Here is a 16496-nt window from a genome sequence, read left to right as displayed (position 1 = left end):
TAATAAAGGAGTCAATTCTACATGAAGACATAATCCTTAATGTGTATGCATCTAACAACAGAACATCAATAAAATTGATAAATCTCTAGCCAGGTAACATAAAAAAAAAATAGAGGACATGAATAGTAACAGAAATGAAAGACAGGACATCACTACAGATCCCATGGGACATTAAGCAAATAATAAAGGAATAATGAACAGCCCTTTGCCCATAAATTTCACAATTTGACAAACCAATTCCTTGAAAGACACAATCTTGCCAAAATTCAAACAAGAATAGACAATCTGAATAGGACTATCTCTACTAAATAAATTTAATCAATATTCAATAACCTTCCAAATCAACCCAGGCCCAGATGGGGTCACCAGTGAACTGTACCAAAGAAAGAATACCAGTTTTCTAGAATCTCTTCCAGAAGATACAGCAGACAGAACACTTATGAACTCATTTGTTGAGGCCAGCATTATGCTAATACCAAACCAGAAAAAGATACAAGAAAACTACATATAATATCTTTCATGAACATAGATTCTCAAAAAAAAAAAAAATAGCAAATCAAATCCAACAACCTATAAAAATTATAGCCTGACCAAATAGGGTTTACTGCAGGTATGTAAAGCTGGTTCAAAATTTGAAAACCAAATAATACAATCCATTATATTAACAGGATAAAGAAGAAAAATGACAAGATCATATCAACAGATAGAGAAAAAGCATTGACAAAATTTAACACCTACTCAAGATCTTTGAAAAAAAAGACTATTAGTAAACCATGAATAGAGGGAACTTCCTTAACTTGATAAAGAATATCTATAGAAAACCTATGGCTAAAGTTATTCTTAATGATGAGAAACTTGAAGCTTTCCCACCAAGATCAGGAACAAAGCAAGATGTCCCATCTTACCACTCCTGTGATGAGACAACTCAATGGGAGAAAGAAGAGTTACCAAAAAGGAGCACATGGAAACGTCTCAGAATTATGGAAATGTTTTATAACTCAATTGCAGTGGCTTTTTACACGTGTCAAATGTATAACTCAAAGAACTGTACATTCAAAACAGGTGTATTTTATTGCATATAAGTTATACCTCAACAAAACTGATTAAAAAGTAGCCAGAAAGAAGATTCAGCACATATTACTCAGGATTACTCTACAAAATATATAAATTTTGCCAACAAGTAAATAAGAAAACAACTACCAAGTGGTGATAAAGATTTATACAGGTTTTTGATAGAAGAAACAATCCAAATGATTATTAAACATGAACATATTTAAAATAAAATATTCTTAGCTCAAAAAATAATAAGGGAAGTACAAATTAAAATAAATAGCATATCACACCCATTAGAAGAGCAAAACCAAAAAGTTTTATAAACTGAAATCTTATTAGGATATGAGGAAAAGTAAATACTCCTCCACAGTAGTATGAGTTGCTACATTTGCATCAGAGAGCAATTTAGCAACATCTGATAAAGTCGACAAAACATATACTCTACAACACAACTATTCTGCTTTTAGAGTATCCCCCCCAAAATATTGCATATATACACAATTAGAAAACACAAGAACATATATTTTGGAAGATAAATTTGGAACATATATTTTAGAACTATATAATTTTAAAACTAGAAACAATATCCACAAGGAGGGGAATGTATAAATAATGCTGGGAATTCATAAAATGGTTAAAGAAAAAATACATACATAGCGTTCAAAAATTTAATGTTGAGAAAAAAGTTCTAGAGTGCTTTATTTGGTATGAGAGCACTTATGTGGATTTACAAAAACACGTAAAACAATCCTTGAAAATAAGGAATGATGGATACACACATAATACATTCCTGATGATGATGATACTTGTGAGAATGGAAAAGGAACAAACGTGACTGGGAAGCAAAACAAAGATGACACTAACTATATATATATTTTTTTAATATTTCATTGATTTATTCATGAGAGACATAGAGAGAAGACAGAGATATAGGCAGAGAGAGAAGTAGGTTCCTCACAGGGAGCCTGATGTGGGACTCGATTCCAGGACCCTGGGATCAGGTCCTGAGCCAAAGGCAGATGCTCAACCGCTGAGCCACCCAGGGTCCCAACTCTAACTCTATTTATAGTGCTTTAAGGTATCTGAAGCAATCAGGCAGCCCAGGGCTCAGTGGTTTAGCACTGCCTTCAGCCCAGGGCCTGATCCTGGAGATCCGGGATCGAGTCCCACGTTGGGCTTCCTGCGTGGAGCCTGCCTCTCCCTCTGCCTGCGTTTCTGCCCCTCTCTCTCTCTCTGTGTCTCTCATGAATAAGTAAATAAAATCTTTAAAAAAAAGTATGTGAAAAATTACAAAAGAGTCACATTAATTTATTCTCAATGGTTGATCACACGTTGATCACACCTTTACTTATTTTCTCTAGGTTTCTGTTAATTTTCAACATTTCAAAATGAAAAACATAGTAATTTTTAAAGCTACAAAATATGAAGAAAGGTCTAAGAAGCACTAATTTTTAACAAATGTGCTGGATTCTGAGATAACTCGAAAGTAGTGCACACCATGACATCAAATTAGCATTTATCTTAACAGCTCAAAAATTGAACTTACTAATTTTTTGTTGTCACTGTTCCAATTTCTAGAATCTGCAGACTACCATAAAATCCATACTCTTTTAGACTAAGCATTGGAAGATATTTATAGACCTCTATGTGACTAAATAAATCTCTATTAATGTAACTCCAAGGTCACTGTTCTGCTCATAAATTTCAGTGTTCCTTCATGAGACCAGTACGCCCATTCACAGGGTCTCCATTTAGAGCACATCTTGGCTCCTTCCTGTTTGGCTTCTCTAATTAAATTGGTCATTACTTCCAGACTAAGGTTCATTTCTCCGACTTTATGTAAGCCTAATTTCTGGAGTCTTTAAAATTTAGGAGGAATTTTTTATATTTTGCTCAACTATAAGGACACATACAATCAATAAGCCTTAAAGGTCCCCTCCTTTTTATAACATTATTGTACTCACTATTTTTATCTGAAAAAAAGGATTATCCTACAAATATTCTCCCCCCAAATAGTACTCACCTCTGGATAAAGATGGAAGCGTTTCACTGTATTAATTACAAGGGGATATTCAGTGAGCCTGTCATTCATAATCATCCACAATCCTTTCAAAAATGAAGGTGCTTCAATAATGGTCTTGAAGTAGGAATAATAAAGTCCCTTAAAATGCACAAATTGTGGATAGAATTAAATATGAAAATTTTTGGAACAATTTCTTCTGAATAAAAGGAAATGTTAATAGTAAGACTTCCTCATTTCTCCTTGCCACCACATTCTTGGGCTCAAAAAGAAAAATGCATGCTTTTTCAAGTTACTACTGTGCTATTCTTTCGTATGTTCTGTATGTTTGAAAAAGATTTGGAAGGGTGGTTAAATGTTTTAAGGATATTTTCTGACCATGGCTTAAAACATGAATACAATATATTTTTAATTCCAGAATGTCTGCATCTATCACATTCGAGATGCCTAGAGTTTAAGATCGGATAAATTCTGGCATAAACAGAGACACCTTCGTGTCCTTGCATAACTTTGCATATAGATATACTTTTTTTCCACCTCCCAAGAAATAACATACAATGATCAGAAGCAAAAATGAGACAGAACTTCATGCTTGCAACGGACTTCCGAGCTCCCTCTGATGGCTCTGCGCAATATGCAAACTAGCTAATGTCAATTGACTACTGTTGTTCATGACATAAATGCAGTCCTGAAAAGGGGATTATTTCAGCGTAGTGTATTATTGTGTATTATTCTAGTATAGGAAATAATGACTTTATAAGGCCAGCAAAAGTGCTGTTTATTTAAAAATCAGAGATTAACAGAAGCATATTGTTTTCATTACTTCCCTAATCAATTTCCTGTTTTTCTTCCTAAAATCGAAAAACAAATAAAGGGCCACATTGTTTGTAACACATACTCCCAAAAACATTAAAAATAATCTTCAACTCTACTCTCATTTGCTCCTCATACAACTACCTTGTTATTAACAGATTAAGCAAGGCGAATGGCTACTAAATCAAAGTTCTGTTTTCGCTAATGTCCGAAAGAGCATTTCCTCATAGTTTTGATTGGTAAACTATGAGCTCACATAAGGATTGTTCCTTTCTGCTTAGAAGGACAAGACAGTAGTACAATGAAAGAATATTTAATATGTATTAAGTCTATATTTAGAGAGATAGGAAATATACAAATGCATTTTTATTAATAACATCTATTGTCTTTGTGCCAGGGACTGTGTTAATGTGCTTCATTCATTATCTCCCTTCATAGTCAATAAAACCCTGTAAAGCTGGCATTATTTCTAGACAATAGATGAGATTACTGATCATCAGAGGTTAACTGACTTAGCCATCACACAACGAAGCACAGACCTGCTATCTGAATCTCGTTATTTGTCATCAAAGCCCAGACTCCATCATAGCTACACAATTTGTTTAAGAATATCTTACATCCTCTCTTTGGAAATAATACCTAAGAAATACTAAGAATTTAAATGTCATGCAAATGCTAATATATCCAACTCTTTCAAGGATTAAGGGGATTATTAGGGTGAGATTTAAAAAGTAGTGGTTAAAGTACTGCAATTAGACAAATCTGCAGAGACAAAGTAGATGAGAAGATACAAGGGGCTGGGGACAGGGGCATGGGGAGTTGGTGTTTAACGGGTATAGTTTCTGTTTGGGATAATAAAAAAGTTCTGGAGATGAATGGTGGTGAGGACAAATAACATTCGGTTACCCCTATATCACTTCTTAAATATTATCTTTGTTCTCCTTCTTCCCCAACTATTCTGATCCTTTTTTAAAAGAAGTCTGCATTAGAAAAGTAGGGTAATGAAGTAAGTAAAAGAATCCTGAAATATTTTCTATTTACATAATAAGCCTAGGTTATAGCTCGAGAAACAGTGAGGTTCAACAAAAATTCATTTCAGTTCCTAACAAATTGCTACCTTATTGTCTTACAATTCTTAAACTACAAATTAATTTATTATAAGGAACTAACCATTTCAGTTCGAAAAGTCATCTCCCGTTCTAAAGATGAAAGGTGAGAAAAATGACGATCATTTTCAAAAAGTGTTACTAGATGTATCCTAGAGAAAAAAATGAAGCACCATATTCAAAGAATTAGAACATTTCAGAACCAGTATTAAAATAACTAGGTATTGAAGTATAGAAACCATAAGAGGAAAAAGAAGAATTGTTATAATAAATTAGATAATTTTATAATTTGCTTAGTAATTTGTATATTTTTAGGCATTCATAATTTGGTGTAGCATACCATGAAAATTCCTTAACTCCTTGGCTCTTAATCATAATCGTTTATCTAAAACTCCTGTGGTCTCTCTGCCCCCTTCCACTCCATGCCTCTAAATCAGAACAGAGGCAAGTTTCTGTTTAAGTTTCACAAGTGATTCTATTACACCAGGTTTGAGAAATGGTTCTGTGACTGTTGAGAAGCATTAGGAATACAATTTTAAATAAAATTACTTTATATTAAAGCAGTTTAAAAATAAATAGAATACCATAGAAGGGATCAACTCGCAAGCGTCAAAGAACATAGAACTGTACTTCAAGATGTTTTATTAGTGCAACTCAAGAAAACAGCTGTTAAGTGGTGAAAACTGGGGGCATACATGATAAGTAAAATTGTTAAGCAATTATGCTATCCTAATTAACATATAGATGCTTTCCAAATAAATAGCAAAATTCCATATATCACTCCTGTTTTCCACTCACTTTGATTCACATGTGAGACACATGTCAGGGTACCAATAGCTATAGGAAATGTTTCTTACTATTACAGCTTTAGTTCTAAAATCAAAATCTCCCTGCAGACTAAATGGCCAGAACAGCACTGTCCCCAAAGATGTAATCCCACTCTTCCCAAGAATAAAAAGTTCTGAGCTCAAGAAGAAATGAAAACACATCAGAGGAAAAATATTATTTGACATGTAATTTTTACAAATAGATCACTTACATAAAGTGAAGTACATGTGCATGCCCCCTGAAAGGCTCATTTAATTCTTATCACTACAGCTGACTCTCTGTTTTCATTTCTACCCGATTTCCAAATGGCAGGTGTCACATAAACTTTATCTCTAAGTTTATGTCACTAGGAACACACAGTTACTGTAAAATAAGTTTTTTAAGATGAAATAAACATGCAAAGTACACTAGAAAAGCTGGAGATTTAAGAAATATTGTGGCAGATCCTTTGGAAACATAAAAATATTTTTATTCCCAAGAACTATTCTTCTAATGCATCCACGTTATAAATGCTGCTTCACATACGGTTTTTTAAAAATAACATATATGTGTAACCTTGTGCACACATATTCTATACACATAGCAAGTGGTTATTGTTTTACTATGAGCAAACAGTAATGTTAATTTTTAATTCAAATGTTTTTATTTTATTTAAAACTAAAACAAATCTTACCAGTGCAAAAATCCCACAAAGGCAGCTGGGAAAACAAACAAAAAAGTCATTAAAAGCTGCTTTATGATACCTTTAAAACAACTATTTCAAGAGCATTCCCTTATACGCCTGAAGAGAGAACACACACACACAAGCAAGATGGCTAGATAATTCTATCTATATAAAATAGGAAAAATTTACACACAGACATAAAACAAATTGTGAATAGTGCTTACCTCTCTCTGCCGGGTGGTGGGGGGACGGGGTTCTGGGAGCAAAAGGAGGCTTGGAAGACTGTCGCATTTATAAAATTTGCAAAAAAAGTGATGAAGTTATTAATGATTTTGAGCTTTCGGGGGATTTTCAGTTTATTCCCTCTTCTTTCTCTTATTCTCTATTTCCTCACATAAAATTATTACAACAAGCACGTATATACACTATTCTCAGCTCAGTCTTTTCAGAAGTAACTCTAGCCTACTACAGGAGCCACTCTAGACCACTTCCCCTTGATCGTCAGAAATTGCTAAATGCAGGCAATTGCCTCCTCAGCAGCACCCCTGAAAGCCCCTATTTATGAAGTTTTGATTGCTCCCAGGTTACTGGCCCGGAGATTCATCTAGAGTTGCCCTGTCTGTACTCTATGTGTGAATACAGTGAGTACAGAAAGTGTGGAGATCAGTCAAATAGCGACACTACTGTGGGCATGGGGCTTTCTGAGGAGCTCCCAGCACTGTCCCGGCCCCTCTGGTGGCTGGGATGCTGCTTGTTTTCAAGGATACCACAGAGCTGGGGAGGGGGCATGGGATGAGGCCAAATTAAAACGCCAACAAAACCCACTGTTCCTACACAAATGCAGTAGTGTTTTTGAATACATGCTCTTTAGAGTGCTGCAAACCTTTGGTTAATTTATAAAGTGTTGAAAAGTTGATTCTGACAATTTTCCAAGTATTTTTGTTACTATCACATTTACTCAGCTATTCCTAAAGTCCTGCCTCCCCTCCAAGATTTTATAATAGTACTTCTTATGGTTATCCCAAATGTCCTTGGCAAGTCATTTTAACAAACCACCAACTCTAGCCTTGTAAAAATTCAAGAAATTACCTTGACTAACAAAATACATGTAAATCAATAAAGAAATTAATAACATCAAATTATGATTTTGAAAAAAAAATCCCAATCATGCTTCTCCAGCTCTTGTTCTCCATATTCCTAACCATCCTACACTCATTCCTACTACTCTTCAATACTTCTCAGAAGATTTGCTTGCTTTATGCCACAATTAGCAAATGATAGCCCATGGTCTTTCTGGACTGTCCACAAGCTAAAAATGCTTGTTATATTTTTTAAGTGTTGTATAAATATGGAAGAAGAATAGGTAACAGAGACTATATGTGGCCTGTGAAGCCTAAAATATTTCCTACCTGGATTTTCATGGAAAAAGTTCATATTCACTACATATGTTAGCTCTTTCTAATATGTAATACACTCTGAACCACTTTGAAATTAAACCTGTATCTTTTTTCTCAACCTGAAACAGATGCCCCTTTGATAAGGCTTCATTAAGACACATACACTATTCTATTCAACTGTACTTCTATTCTCTTTCTTACTCTCTAGACAATTTGCATATACTGGCAAAAACTCTGAAAAATGTTTAAGGAGGGGCTCCTGGGTGGCTCAGTCAGTTAAGCATCTGCCTTCTGCTCGGGCTGAACCCAGAGTCCCCAGATCGAGCCCCATGTTGAGTTCCAAGTCCAGCCCCACTGTCAGGCTCCTTGCTCAGCAGGGAGGCTGCTGCTCTCTCTCCGTCCACTCCTCCCCCTGCTCGCTCTCTCTCTCAGTGTAATAAAATCTTCTAAAAATTGATGTTTAGGGAAAGGGAAAAGATCAAATATCCTAACAAATCCATCTAGCCTTCCAAAACTCCTCAAAAGTCTTGTGTCTTTCATTCCCTCCTCCACCCCACAGTCCGCAGGAGAAAAAATGATAAAGTGTAACGATTCCAATATTCAAAATGCATGAAGCGCTTATCACAGCCTCTTCCAAAGATGTGATTAAAAGCATGTCTCCTGACCCTGTATCCTGTCAATCCCATCTCTGAAAGTGACCCGGCCTCTCTATTTCACTGAAACAGAGATCATCTGATGCAAGCACTCCCAACTTCTCTTATATCCACTTCAACATTTCTCTATCTACTAATCCTCGTTTTTCAATTCCCTACCATCTTGGCAAAGGAAGTATATCTCCTTTTTTTTAAGATTTTATTTATTTATTAATGAGAGACACACACAGAGAGAGAGAGAGGCAGAGACACAGGCAGAGGGAGAAGCAGGCTCCATGCAGGGAGCCCTACATAGGACTCGATCCCGGGTCTCCAGGATCACACCCTGGGCTGAAGGCGGCACTAAACCACGGAGCCACCCTGGCTGCCTGCAAGTATATCTTCTCTTTTTCAGTTAGTTTCTCAAATTTGTGCCTCTAATTCCACCCTTCTCAAACATTCCAAGACTGCTCCATCAACTATTTCCTCTCTTAGAACCTGAATCTCACCCTCTCCCCTCAACCTTTCTCCTCAGCCTTCAATTCTCTTAGGCCTTAAAACATTTCAGCCCTACAAACTATGACATATTCTCTCTCCTTACCCATAACCCTATTTGCTAATGAGATTCTTGGCCAAACTTCTTTCTTCTAAGTTCCCATAACCTTTTTTTAAAAAATGACCAATGACATTTTAGTTAGCAATGTCAAAGACTTCTTTAAACTCCTATACTTTCCAAACCCCTCTGTAGCATCTGACCAGATTCTTGGATTTCTTCGTCTTTTATCACATCAACTCTTCCAATTCTTCCATGTTTCTGACCATTCTATTTGCTTATCTGGCTTTTCGTTTTCCTCTTATCTCTTAAAACTAAGTATAAGAGGTTTTCCCAAGTATCTCTGCTTTGCCCACTCTTCTCTCAGGGGGAATCTCGATCTTCAAGTTTCAACTCACTTTTCCATGGATAATTCCCAAATCTATAATCCTCATTGCTCAACTTTGTCCCTGTCCTCCCACCTTTCCTTCTACCTCACCACCTCCCCAATCCTCATAAGACGCTTTCACTAACTCTCACCTCTGTCCTCTCCTGTCTATTCCTGTTGTTGCTACCCCCACTAAGACCCACTATTGCCTGGGTTCCAGGATTCAATTATTTTTTTCTGCTCCTTTTTTCCATCTCTCTCCAATCCATTTTACAAATTGCTATTAAGTGAATCACATCACGGCATTTAAAAAGTATTCAACGCTAACACTGTGAGTACTAAATGCCACAGAATTGTTATAGGATGTGCATTTCATCTCCTTAAAAAAAAAATCTTTTTTCTTAAAGAATCAACCAGTGTCTTCTACGGAATGAAGTTCAAATTCCTTAAACTGAGTTTTGAATTACACTCTCCACTGCTGGTCCCAGCGAACCTTCTGAACTGTCTTCCCACTCTCTTTCTTTTGTACCCTTCCTTTCAGCCCTACGTCCTTGACTTCAATTATGCCATTCTACTAGTCTCTAATGCTTGTGGTCCTCTGCCTCACACATCCAAATGTTAGCCTTGATGTCACAATTCTAATCCCACCTTTTCCTAAGAGACTTCACTGATTTCATTTCCCACCTCCCACCCTAAAGTATTAGTTGGCTCTTCTGAACTCTCCTAGCAGTTAATATACTCAGTCATTATTTCACACAGGACCCACTGAGTGCTTTCAGTGTGCCAGACATGGGTGCTCAAGAGCCTATGTTTGGGACGCCCTAACCACCTGGTATCCAAGATGTGGGATGTTATCTGTCACTGGAATTAGACATCTGATAAAATGTAAATGTGAATTCCCATCCGTTATTCCTCTAGTTTGTGGAACACCCCAAATGTGGAGACTCGTTCATCTTTAACATCAGCAGCCAGCTTACGATGAAAAGAAATCAGGACACCTTCCATTAGCAGACATTTCTCTATGTTTCAAGATATATCAGTAGCCAGTCTGACCAAGGACTAGGCTCAAATTTGATGCTACTGAAACAGCAACACATTTAAACTAACTCTTAAACAACAGAAAATGAAGAATGTAGAGGAAAGCTTTCAAGTGCTGACATAAGAAGAAAAGTCCCCCAAATCTAGGCAGTGAAGTTCCACAGCAAGATGAAAGTGAATGAATGGGTACCGACCTGGGGCAGCATATTATCTAATCTGACCCTATTTCCACTATAAAAGATTCTCAGCCAGTTAAACCAACACTTACTTCACTTTCCTTAGCCTAAGGGGCAAGAGAACACGTCTGCACCCCAGAACTAGCCCAGCATTCTTCCAACCTGCGGTAAATGGCTGCCCTAACCGAAATGACATCTTGGTTGGTGACACAACAGGGGTGATCACTATGGCCCCAAACCCTGGAAAGGGTCTTAAAACAAGAACCATTGGGGACTGGAAGTCTGGTCAGCGATCCCCCCTACCCCCCGCGCGGGGCTTGGACCTTGTCATTAAGACTGCTAAGCCTGTTTGTTCGACTGATTTTTTTTTTTTTAAGATTTCATTTACCTATTCATGAGCCACACAGAGAGAGAGAAAGGCAGAGACACAGGAGAGGGAGAAGCAGGCTCCGTGCAGGGAGCCCTACGTGGGACTCGATCCCGGGTCTCCAGGATCACATCCTGGGCTGAAGGCGGCACTAAACCACGGAGCCACCCTGGCTGCCTGCAAGTATATCTTCTCTTTTTCAGTTAGTTTCTCAAATTTGTGCCTCTAATTCCACCCTTCTCAAACATTCCAAGAGAGGGAGAAGCAGGCTCCGTGCAGGGAGCCCTACGTGGGACTCGATCCCTGGTCGCTAACCGCTGGGCCGCCCGGCTCTGCCTCCTCTCCAGGATCACGCCCTGGGCTGCAGGCGGCGCTAAACCGCTGGGCCCCCCGGGGATCCCTCCGGACCCGCGGAGGGCCTGGGGCCTCACCTATGCCGACGGAGGTCCTGCTGCCGACCTGGCGCCTCCGCAACTGCTGCACCTTGTCGCGGAGCTGCTCCAGCAAGCAGCTCAGGAGCTGGAAGCGGCCGACAAGAAGGGTCTTGGCGACCACTTCCATTTGCATGCAATTCTGCGGGTTCAGGTTTCGGGGCCTCCTCGGCGAGTAGTCCCGGGAGCCCCCCGGCAGGTTCCCGCCCCCGCCTACGGGCAGAGGAGGCTGCGGCTTTTCCGCCTCCGCCGGCGGCTCCTCCATCTCCGGCTCCCCGGCTCCCGTGGCCCGGCGCCGCCGCCTGGGCTGCGCGCAGCGGGAGGAGCGCGCCGGCTCGGGAGCCGCCTCCTTGAGCTTGCTTCGCGTTTGCCCGACCATTTTCTCATAGTCCCTGCTCCGGTGGCGCTGGCTGTGTCTGCGGCGCGGCCCAGCCCGGCCGGGCGAGGTCCGCAGGGGCCCCGCTCGACTCCCACCCTCAACGACTCGTCCCCGCCGCCGTTGCGGGGCGGCCTGGTCGTCATGGCGACGGGACGCCGGGGGCGTGGCCGAGGGACCCGCGCGCTCCGCGCACCCTCGGGGCCGCCTCCAGCGCCGCGCTCGGCTCCCCCGTCCGGCTGGGGCGGGCAGTCGGAAGAGCGCTCCGATTTTTCCTTTTTTCTCTCGAGTGCACGCTTAGCTTTGTTATTTTTTTTTTTAAAGATTTTATTTACTCATGAGAGACTCAGAGAAAGAGAGAGGCAGAGACACAGGCAGAGGGAGAAGCAGGCTCCCTGCAAGGAGCCCGATGCGGGACTCGATCCCGGGTCTCCAGGATCACGCCCCGGGCTGCAGGCGGCGCTAAAGCGCTGAGCCACCCGGGCTGCCCCTAGCTGTGTTATTTTTACCAAAAGTTTGCACGTCTGGAAGCAGTGAAGAGGGGAAAGAGATCTTACTTGACAGGACCATAGAAAGAGAGCGAGGGGGGCTGCCTGGTGGCTCCAGAGTTCTGGGATCGAGCCCCGCGTCAGGCTCCCTGCAAGGAGCCTGCCTATGTCTCTACCTTCTCTCTGTGTCTCTCTTGAGTAAATAAAATATTTATTTAAAAAGAGAGGGGGGGGGAGAGAAAGGCGTGCGCCTCGCACTTTGGGAACAGCTCTCCCGCCTCCCTGTGAGCACCTTGCATCGGACGTTACGTGTGTCCTGCATCGAGGGACGGGCCCAAGGCCATAGGCAGCTTGAGGCAGAGCGGCCTGAGCCAGGGCCTCAGGTTGGCACTCTGGGGTTGAGCGATACCGCGTTACCCCTTGGACGGCAGCATTAATTGCAGCCATTCTGGAAGCACGTGACCTTGAAATCAAAATTCCTTTTTATAGGCCAAAAAAAACCCCACATGGGTTTGTTTAGGAATAGCAGTGAAAGGCAATGCAGGGCGCGCAAGCTGTGGGCAAAACCACAGGCCAGGGGATCCCTGGGTGGCTCAGCGGTTTAGCGCCTGCCTTTGGCCCAGGGCCTGATCCTGGAGTCTCGGAATCGAGTCCCACGTCGGGCTCCCTGCATGGAGCCTCTTTTCCCTCTGCCTGTGTCTCTGCCTCTCTCTCTCTATGTCTATCATTAATTAATTAATTAATTAATTAATTAATTAATTAATTTTAAAAAACACAGGCCAGTACAACAAAGGAGAGGAATTTAGGAGAAGGCGACGGTCGAGAGGGGTTATTTTGAACAAAGATCCATTGGAGAAACTTAAAAGTGTAGAGTGATGAGGAGTTCCCATTGGCGGAGTTGCGGGCTTAAGTGGTTGTGGGAGGTAAAAAGTGCATCTCCTGTTAGAGCTTGTGATTGAGGAATTCTTTCTGGTTGAGGAGTGTTGGGTTGCGGGTCTGTAATTCACCTCCAGTGATGTAGTGAGGGAGCGCCCCCTCCTGGCCTGTAGATTCCAGGAGAAATGAGGGTTCCCCTTCATTTTCACAAGCGGAGGTAGGTGTCCCAACAGTGTTGCTAAAACAGACTTCCTGGGGCCTAGAGTCCTTGTGCTCGGGGCTCTCACCTTCCTAACCCAGACCCTACCTAGCCCAACAGTCACTGCGGAGCCAAACATGATGCCATAGCCCCCGGCAAAGAGGGGCAGGGTTCATGAACATCTTCCACGCCCTCTAGCCCCCCTGGAGTCCACAGCGCTTCCCTTCCCATCTGTCTCCTGTGTCGGATTGAATTCCCTAATCCCCACCTCCCCCATCTAATAACTAAGGTTTATAATGGTCAGATTAATTTTCCTGATACAACATCCTTCAAAAATGTTCGTAGTTTCCATAGCCCACAAATGCAATTGTAAACTCCTTGGCTTGCTCATCTGTGCCTTCAGTAATCTGCCCCAATCTGCCTTTTCAACTTTAGTTTTCCGCTTCTCTAGACACAACTCTTCCAGTAATTTTCAGTAAGGTCCAGAGTCTGAAACTCCATAACCATCCCTTTACTCATACCAGAAAGCTATTATTACCTAGTCCCTGGCTTTTTCATGCGTTTCTCCCTCCCATCTGAATCCTTTCACCTTCCAAGCCCCAGCCCACATTCGTTCCCCCTTCTCTAAAGGTCTAAAGCAACTATTGTCCATAGTGCTCATCTTGTTACTTATTTAAATTCGATAAGTGCTATTATTCATTTGTTGTTTTGTAAGTTTTTTTTTCAAAGAGCATTTCTACATTTCTGGCACTGTGTTTGCTGCTTAAATATTTTCTCGTTTACTTCATACAATACCTTTGTACAAATTAGAAAACTGAGAATCAAGGTTATGGTAATTTGCCCAAGTTTTAACAGCTAATAAATTGTCCAATGTGGAGTTTAAAATAAAAGGTATTTATGGGTGGTTGAAAAAAATGTTATTGAATGAATAGGCAAACTCAAAATACCTTATTTTATGTGTTATAATATTTTTTAGAACAATAAGTGGAACCCTGTGAATTTTTTTATCAGAGTTATATTAGATTCATATAATGAATGGGGTAGATTTGCATCTTTCTGTCTATATTAGAATATCTGGTTTGGGAACCTTTATTTTTCGTTTTATCTTTCAGTTTCCTTCATGACTGTTGATCTGTTTACATTGTCTATCTCTTCTTGAGTCCACTTGGGAAATGTATATTTTCCTATAGACATCTCAAGTTGCCTGAACTCTATACTCTACCTGAGATTAATATGACTATGTGTGCTTCTTAAAAAAAAAAAAAAAAGATTGCCTGATGAATCTGTTTATCCTTCAACTCTCTGTGATTTTAATAGATGTGTTTCTTTTAAGCTATATGTCATTGAACATTTTAAAGATAATCTAAGGGTCCTTGTTAATAAATTATTTAAGTGATTTCATACACTTTATGTTTTTATTTTTCATGAGGCGTGGGTATTTTTGTGGGAAGGAAGGAGTGGCTGCTACTGGAATGTTGACCAGATGTCATTTGGGGTGCCATTTTCCTGTACAGCTCTGAACTTTCTGATTTTGGTTTCCTACCCTTCAGTGTATTTTGCCTTTTTCCTATACTACAGTTTTTGTTCAATTTGTTTCTTTCCATCCTGGAATTTCTAGTTGCCTTTTGGATTACTCAGTGTACGAACAGAATAAAGCATATTCTTACCCTTGGCTTAGCCCTTGAAAGCACAAATCTGGTCACTTTTACCATTTAAAAAATAATTTTTATAAGAATTTTCATCGTATTATTATTTCTATCAGTGAAAATTAGAAATAATCTCAACATCAAATAATAAATTATAGAACACTCATGAAGTGAAGCATCTTTAAATTGACTAAAGTCATTTGAATGAACAATAATACAGAAAAATACTCATGATATAGTGTTTAAGATATAAGAAGCAGGATATATATGACTCTGGCTTACAGTAAACACATAATTAACATTTTAAATCTTTCACATAGAGGACTCATACATTACTGTGGTGTGACCTCGAGCTAGTAACTTAGCCACTCTAATATTTCTCATCTGAAAAATGCTAAAGCACCAAATACAAAATACATGCTTAATTTCAAAACCAATGTTCCTATATCTTGCTTTAGATTGACCATATTGAAAGTGTACTGGTAAATATTACTTACAATTAATATTTTGCTAACCTGGATTCTTTTTCATTAAATTGTATTTCTATGTAGTTCTATTAAACAGTAATATGAGTTCTAGGTTCATTAGTTAACTTTAAAAAAACTGAGAGATGGCTACATAAATAATCATGTATTTTCTTATTAAGAAGAGGAATAGATTTGTATATGTGAAGGAAAACATGGCACTTAGTTTTATTCAGTTGAATACAATCAGGGCACATTTTCATCTTTCTACAGCTTCCAACAGCAGTCACTTATTTTACCTAGTTATTTTGAACAGTTATTTGAGTTGTATTTTAGCTACATGCTTATTAATGACAATACTTAAACCAGTATGCCTGATACTTATTCTGTGATGAACTGACAATGAAAATAACACATTATAATTTGATATAATACAATATATTCTTGCATATTATTTCCTATTTAAAGTGAAGATGCCTCGTGATTTAGCAAATGATTTCTCTTACATAGAGATTTCTAATTCAGTTTGTATCTAAAATTCATCCGTTTTCTCTTTTATTAAAGCAATTGGTAACCCAACAAATGCAATGAAACAAAGTAACCAGCAGATGGCAATAATGACTTGTAAATCAGAATTTTTTAAACTAGGTAGTTTTAAAAAGAAAAAAATCATTGTTCTTATAATAAGTCAGTTTACTAAATATGAAATGTAGGGAAATTCCAAATTCGATTCCACATAAAAATAATTATGTTGTATATTTTGTATATCAAATAAGTAAGATATCCATTATGGCTAACATTTGGTTTTTCAAATAATAATAGCTATGTAAATTGAATCAAGTGATTTTTTAATGAAATTGAAACGTTTTAATTTTACACAAATCCAGAGATATAAATTGAAGTGGGTAGCTAAGTTACATCTATATCTAGCTTGGTTATATGGATCAGGAAAGAGAGGTAGTTCAGTGAATATCATTTTGAAAAAGTTAAATTTTCTACTGT

At 39.2% G+C, this 16496-nt stretch overlaps 1 protein-coding gene across 2 annotated transcripts in view; it reads right to left on the bottom strand.

Annotated features, from left to right (window-relative positions):
* Positions 1–11959, bottom strand: part of DPY19L2 (dpy-19 like 2) — a 94289-nt gene extending 82330 nt beyond the window's left edge. Inside the window, exons 1-4 of one of the 2 annotated variants that reach the window (XM_077856218.1) lie at positions 11446–11959; positions 6494–6518; positions 5057–5144; positions 3077–3214 (exon numbers count right to left, since the gene is read on the bottom strand). In XM_077856218.1, the coding sequence (XP_077712344.1) occupies positions 3077–3214; positions 5057–5144; positions 6494–6518; positions 11446–11824 (630 nt within the window). In that variant the 5' untranslated portion in view covers positions 11825–11959. The remainder of the gene's footprint in view (positions 1–3076; positions 3215–5056; positions 5145–6493; positions 6519–11445) is intronic. The other variant, XM_077856216.1, reaches the window with a different exon arrangement.
* Between the last annotated feature and the right edge of the window lie 4537 nt (positions 11960–16496).

The sequence above is a fragment of the Canis aureus genome, chromosome 18 (genome assembly GCF_053574225.1).
Source record: "Canis aureus isolate CA01 chromosome 18, VMU_Caureus_v.1.0, whole genome shotgun sequence".
NCBI lineage: Eukaryota > Metazoa > Chordata > Mammalia > Carnivora > Canidae > Canis > Canis aureus.
This window is presented reverse-complemented; position numbering and strand designations above follow the sequence as displayed.